Source organism: Aplysia californica, unplaced genomic scaffold (assembly GCF_000002075.1).
Source record: "Aplysia californica isolate F4 #8 unplaced genomic scaffold, AplCal3.0 scaffold00472, whole genome shotgun sequence".
NCBI classification, from domain to species: Eukaryota; Metazoa; Mollusca; class Gastropoda; order Aplysiida; family Aplysiidae; genus Aplysia; species Aplysia californica.
Window position 1 is genome coordinate 349,482 of NW_004797742.1, and position 7,500 is coordinate 356,981.

The window sequence follows — 7,500 nt, forward strand, 5'->3', positions numbered from 1 at the left end:
ACAACCCAATTCGCATAAACATCATTTAGTTTGCAGAGAACGAAATTTAGTAAGCGATTCGTGCAGAGAGTGTGATCAACAAAACCCAAGTCAAGACAAGGAGAAGCAAGTGCAGTTTTGACGAAACGTATCCAGCAGCGCAGAGTAACGCAGTGAAACTCGCCAAATTGTTCAATGCGTCTGTCTCTTCTCACAGGTGATCTTCAAGAAGATGTTATACTCACTTTGCTTTTTCCACGCCCTGGTTCAAGAACGACGTAAATTCGGCCCTCTGGGTTGGAACATACCTTATGAATACAATGACACCGACCTCCGTATCAGTGTGATGCAGCTGCAGATATTCCTCAATCAATACGAGGTAAGAAATCGGGTAGAAAGTAAAAGTCCGTAGTTGGAGGGTGCACAAGTACAGTGTCTATCCTATGAAACATTCATTGTCTTTACCTATCCTCCTTTTTAAATGTTACTATTACTTGAATAGAAGCAATTACTTACTTACTTACTTGGTTACTTGGTTTGAGAATAGGCGTCATTGCAGGCGGCACAATGCCATAGCTGCTCCTCCTTCCTCTCCAGAATCCATGAAACGAATTACTGCATTACCTAAGTCTCAATGTTTACATCACCACGATGAGTTTTTTTCTAATCATAAACTATTGCTCTCTCTCTCTCTCTCTCTCTCTCTCTCTCTCTCTCTCTCTCTCTCTTTCTCTCTCTTTCTCTCCCTCTATGGCTTGATTTTGTGTACTTAAATCACTTTGTATTTTTCTTTTTTGTTTCGGAAAACCCAAACCAGCCAAACACCCCCAAAAAATGACAACCCCAACGTTCTTTTCCGCTCATCTCGCCCCAATCTTGCCACATTTTTACCTCCCGAGCCCTCATCCCCCCCCTTTCCCCCCTCAACCTTCCCACCCATCTATCCTCTATCCGTCCCCATTCCTGACTCCCTCACCATACCCGACTCCTTCTGACCAATCCCCTAACGCAGTCCACAAACACCACTTTCTCCCCCCATTGCCCACTGTTAGCAGTACCGACACCTCAGTGTAAATCTCCAGGGTGCGACACTGCTACTATTTTTCCTCGAAATATTATTAAAACGTTGTAGTGAAACGTTTTTGAAGTTGTAGAAGCTCAAATCTGCTTGATTTTACATAACAATTAAACTAAACAAATTTATTCATTTTTATAGGGTTTTTTCTTTTGTATACGCCATGCCTAGCTACAGTAGCTTAATTCCAATTGACTACTTTTCGTGACATTATCTTAACCACTTGTTGATGAAAGATATTCATTTCAAAAATATGTACGCGTTTGGCCTGCTCTTCACTTACTGTTCTTATGTATGCATATTTAGATATCTTCTTTGAAATCAGTCGAGAGCGTTTGTGGTTATTGGGCTATCGGTTGTCATGGGGGAATGACATTACCAAGCTTCTTAATTTTAATAAAGAGGAGTCTACAATTAATAAATATCCGTAGGTGGCTGACAGGTATACTGTTATGGTTTGCTTCTTCTTTCCAATCAAACGTCTTTCATGTGATATTTCAGGTGACACCTCTTACCATTGTCCTGTCGACTTGAAAGTCAAAATGTCGACATATTTTACAAGTGGCAAACAAACAACAAAACAAGATAAGAATGCAACGTCTGTCTATTTGCGAAATATTTCGTGGCTTTACATGAATAGTAGAAACACACACGTAAATCTCAAAATACGGAGACACTGAAAAAGCCTCAAAGCCACTGAGCCGCGACCAGTAAACCAGCTAACTTATAAGCTAACGAACAAGCTATCTAACAAACAAGCTAACGTTCAAGCTAAAAAAAAACAAGACAGTTAACCAACATGACAAGCTAACGAACAAGCAGGTTAACTAACAAAATAATGAGCAAGCTAGCTAACTAACAAGCTAACGAACAAGTATACGAGCACGCTCGTTGACTAACAAGCTAACAAACAAGTATTTTAACAAGCTAGCTAACAAACAAGCTAACAAACAGGTATACCAACAAGCTAGCTAACTAGCAAGTTAACGAACAAGCTAACGAACAAACTAATGAACAAACTAAAGAACAAGCTAACGAACAAACTAATGAACAAATTAAAGAACAAGCTAACGAACAAACTAATGAACAAGCTAATGAACAAGCTAACGAACAAGCTAACGAACAAGCTAACGAACAAGCTAACGAACAAGCTATCTAATAAACAAGTCAACGATCAAGTTAGCTAACAAACAAGCTAAGGAACAAGCGATATGTCTTGTGTTGCAGGAAGTACAGTATGAAGCCCTCCGTTACCTGACAGGGGAGTGTAACTACGGGGGTCGAGTGACAGACGGGTGGGACAGGAGGACCCTCATGACCATCCTGAACCGCTTCTACTGCCCGGAGCTGGTCACCCAGGACGAGTTCTACTTTGACCCGGACAGACTGTACAAACTGCCGCCAGACGGAGACGTGAGTCGTTGATTAATATATATATATATATATATATATATATATATATATATATATAAACATATTGTATAGATAGATAGATAGATAGATAGATAGTTAGATAGATAGATAGATAGATAGATAGATAGATAGATAGATAGATAGATAGATAGATAGATAGATAGATAGATAGATAGATCGACAGATCGATAGATAGATAGATAGATAGATAGATAGATAGATAGATAGATAGATAGATAGATAGATAGATAGATAGATAGATAGATAAAGAGAAAATGAGAGAGAGGGGGGATTATAAGAATGGCAGAAAAAGAAAAAAAGAAGAATTAAAAGGTTTTCAAACTTCTGCACATTGCAACTCATTTCATAGAGCGTATTCATAAATCAAAGTTGCCTTTCGTCTTTGTCCGCACTGTACGTCTTTCCAGCACGAGAGCTATTTGACGTACACCCAAAGCCTGCCTATCCTAGCTGCCCCAGAGGTCTTCGGCATGCACTCAAATGCCGAGATCACAAAGAACCAGGCTGAGACACAGTTGCTCTTTGACAACATTCTCATGACGCTGGTGAGTTACAGCGATATTGCGAGACCTAACTTTTAAAATATGGAACATGTTCTAGAAAAACACATTCTTTCCACTATCTAAGAAAAACAGCATTCCATACTTATAGTTTCCTCATGCAACTCTTTTTCGTTCCTATTCTCAAAGCCCCTCAAACACTCCACGGTTCTCACCTCTTTTAACAAGTTAAGTTCCATCATGAGTATGTCTATTTCACTGAGTATAACCGTCTTCAAGCGTCGATGCTGTATCCGTTTTGGTCTGGGCCGGCCTTCACAGGCAGTGTCAAAACAGCCCGCAGCCTAGTTTGTCCGAATTGCATCACATGTGGACACGTGACACTCACCACTATGTTAGAATGTGAAGCCAAGTATGTGTTTCTATTTAGGGTACATCATCCTCCAAGGGAGGCAAATCCTCCGACGAAGTTGTGGACAGCGTGTCAGCCGACATTCTCGAGCGGCTTCCGGAGAACTTCGACACGGAGATCGCCCTGAGGAAGTACCCGACGTCGTACAGCGAGAGCATGAACACAGTGCTGGTGCAGGAGATGGTGCGCTTCAACAGGCTGCTCAGCGTAGTGCGCAGTACCCTGATCAACATCCGGAAAGCCCTCAAGGTACTTGGTTCAGTTTAGAGGAAGAATGACGTGATGTGATCTGCTGAGTAAGGTCGTCTCAGCGCTTTAAGAAAGTAAAAAATAAATAAATAAATAAATTACACTTTTATTTTTCCCAGAAGGGCACTTTGGTTTACAATGGCAAACATACATATACATACATAAATACATATTATAAATACGTACATACATAAATACATGCACAAATACGTACATAAATACACAATATTACACAAATACAGTACAGTTTACAACCATGCCATTGTCGGTCGCCACTGTGCAGCGCCCTGTATTTTGAGCTAGGGTTGTCGTGTCTTGCTCAAGGACACACTCCAGTGACCACTCATCTGATCCCCGTATCACCGACACTTGTTTGGCATTACTTGAGTCTAAACTCACTACTTGCTTAGCCACTGGAGCCCCCCAGTAAAGTTGACAATCAGAAACAGTATGTGCGAAAGAGAAGGAATGGGATCCATCAGTTGTGCCCTCGGACGACCTGCCTGAAAGAACAATCGATGTTTGACTTTTTGAACTGTTTGTTTGAAGTTCAGCGTTAAGCTTGCTCTTTGTTTTGATGTTTTCTCTCCATTTAGATCTGAGACATCGAAATAAAGTCGTTTCCCGATAGAACAAAACAAAAAACAAAAAAAATTTAATCAGGGTTGGACTCGAAATTAAATTGAACCAAGGTTGGTAAAAAGATACTCTTAAAATTCTTCGCCTTAGAACCAATCACTTGAAACACTGGTATTTGGTTTTTGATAGGAACGCGACAATCTTATTACAAGGCATCTTACTAATGCACAATGAAAAAGTCAGAAAAAAAGGGGGGGGGGGTTCAAGTGGTCGAATGGTTAACGAGGTGTGGCTCACAAGGAATATAGACAAATATCACACGCACGATTTGAGCTGGGTGGACACAGCGCTATTGTCCTAAAAAACAACTTCCGTAATCGAGTTACCCTTATCCCCCCCCCCCTCACTGAACCCTGTCACAACTAAGCGGGCTGCTTTTGTTTGCATTTACCACAACAAATGTTGATATATATTTTTCTCAGGGTATGGTAGTGATGTCGGGCGACATGGAAGAAGTGGTGGCCAGCATACTTACCGGGAAGATCCCGGCACTCTTCAAGAAATACTCCTACCCGTCTCTGAAACCATTAGGGAGCTACATCAACGACTTTCTCACCCGACTGCAAGTGAGTAAACCAAACGGTCACATACAGCAATATATACTCGAATAAAGTGTACTTGAGGCCTCCATTTGAAGGCCACAGGGGAAAACGACCATAGTTTCGAACTGAAAATCGTGAAGGTATCAATTTTGAACGCTTGTTGACTCATAACTGTATTTCTATTCAACTGTTGTTAGATTTCCCATTCAGCAACAATTAAGAACAAACCACCAGTCAAACAAATAGGAAGTTATGAGTACACAATCTTTTAAAATTGGCACCCTCACAATGTTTAGTTTGTGACTGATCGTTTTCCCCCAGTGCTCTTCGTTTGGAAGTATTCTTGACCAACTGAGTATGCCCGGCGTCTCCAAGCTTTTAACTTATCATATGAAAAAGTGAGGGTGAAAATTCACTTTTACCATCTTGCCATTCATAGATGGACTGGGAGAATGATGTTGTAATTCATTCTCGTTTTTGCTTCTAAGCGAGAAACTATTCACCACTCGAAAATATAGAATTTTCGTCTAGTGAAATGATGGTGACAAGAGAGGTCATGAAACCGTAAGTCTTTCTTTGTGTGTATGTATGTGAGAAGAGAGAGAGAGAGAGAGAGAGAGAGAGAGAGAGAGAGATAGATAGATAGATAGATAGATAGATAGATAGATAGATAGATAGATAGATAGATAGATAGATAGATAGATAGATAGATAGATAGATCGATAGATCGATAGAGAGCGAGAAAGAAAGAGAGAGGGAGACAAAGAGAGAGCAAAAGAGAGAATCAGATAAACAGACAAACTGAAAGAGAGGGAGAAGAGAGAGAGAGAGAGAGAGAGAGAGAGAGAGAGAGAGAGAGAGAGAGAGAGAGAGACTGTGTGATTGTATGTGTGTGCGTGTTTCCACGCGTGAAAACGTGTACGTGGGAGAAATCTTGGACTAGCTGTCCTTGACGTGGCTATTGGATTCCCTGACAAGTTTTTAAATGAATAGCTACCTTGTGATGACAATGATCAGTCCACTCCTTGATCTCTCTATTATCCATGCATGCATCAGTCATAAGCGCTGCCACCACGTCTGTTTATTTATCCACCGATCCATCCATCAATCCATCCACCCATTCATCCATCCACATATCCACCCATCTACCCATCCATCTAACCATCCATCCATTAATCCATCTTTTAATCCACTTACCCACAACCCTCTCATCCACCAACCTGTCAATATATATGTGTATCTATGTATTTACGCATCTATCTATGTCTCTAAGTATCTAATTATCGGAGTGCCTATCTAACTATCTATCTATCTATCTATCTATCTATCTATCTATCTATCTATCTATCTATCTATCTCTCTATCTATCTATCTATCTATCTATCTAATCATAATCCTATGATATATTTGCTTTCCCAAGTTCTTACAAAACTGGTATGACAACGGACCTCCGCCGTCCTTTTGGATTTCCGGATTTTTCTTCACACAAGCGTTCTTAACCGGTGCCCAGCAAAATTATGCTCGGAAGTGTGTACCTCTCTTTTTTCCTCAACGATAATTGCTCGATCCAACGTTTAAAGAATTTGCCTTAATAAATGTTGCTGATGATTGTTATAGTTATTGTTTTTGTTATTGCTATTGCTATTTTGATGATGAGTTTGAACCTCCTTTTTGACTAACACAAGTATATCAAAACATAAACCAAATATTCATTCATTTTACTTTTCTAATACCCTTTAACAGTTATGATAATTATTGCAATGATGATGAAGATCTTGTTGTTGTTGTTGTTGTTTATATTGTTGTTGTTTTTATTATTGTTGTTAACATTATTATTATTGTTATAGTGTTTATTGCCATTTTTGATATGATTATTTACAATTCGCTATGATTTACTTCATATGTGATATCGTGTCCATTCGTTAGTTCTTCCTCCTCTTCTAGTTGTTCAAGCGCACTGGCTTCCACTTTCACCCCATATTTAGACTGAGACAAAGCTATTATTTACAAATGTCACGTATAAGGGAGACTGGTTGGTCTGCTTCTAAACTTTACCTTTACTAAAACGTGGTGCCAGTAGAGGACAGGTATGGTGCATAGGGGCAGTTGTGCTTAAGGTAAAAAGGGTCGTTTTTAAAAAGCTCATAAGAAAAAATATCTAAGCTGTGTCAGAGCGTAACAAAGTAGCCAAAGCTCTTTGCTCAAAGCATCAGCATAATTTCTTTTTCCTTTTTAGAAAGTACATGTAAATTGTCGCATGAAAAATTATACTTTCTTCAAATTTTTAGAATCAGTATGAAGAATTGTCTTAATTAATTGTCTTACCTTTTACTCTTCCTGTCTTCCTACGTTCCTTCACATCTCCATATTTCCTTGTCAAGTCATTCGAGAATTAGTAACCTGAATTTAGGTGGTTAGATTATATTTAAAACATCAGTCTTGACATGTGGAGGATCCAGGGCTAAGAGGCAGGATCAGCTAGTGGCATTGAAAATGTAGGTAGATGTCTAAGAAGAAACCATTAAGAATGTCTTTCCTTGCAGGTACACGATCCCTATTGACCTGCTGGGGTATGACTTCCAAGTGCTGGAAGACAAGGAATACAACACACCCCCAGAAGACGGTATGGAGTAGAGTGTCATTGTTATCAGTACCCCATATGACGATGTT

The 7,500-nt window shown here is 39.7% G+C and overlaps 1 protein-coding gene across 1 annotated transcript in view; it reads left to right on the top strand.

Annotated features, from left to right (window-relative positions):
* LOC101846299 (dynein heavy chain 7, axonemal-like) overlaps positions 1-7,500 on the top strand; it is a gene marked incomplete in the record, with an annotated part of 71,001 nt that overhangs the window by 60,746 nt on the left and 2,755 nt on the right. The window contains 7 exon segments of the mRNA XM_035971617.1: positions 170-358; positions 2,282-2,467; positions 2,896-3,033; positions 3,419-3,649; positions 4,711-4,854; positions 6,251-6,357; positions 7,374-7,453. Coding sequence (XP_035827510.1) covers positions 170-358; positions 2,282-2,467; positions 2,896-3,033; positions 3,419-3,649; positions 4,711-4,854; positions 6,251-6,357; positions 7,374-7,453 — 1,075 coding nt within the window.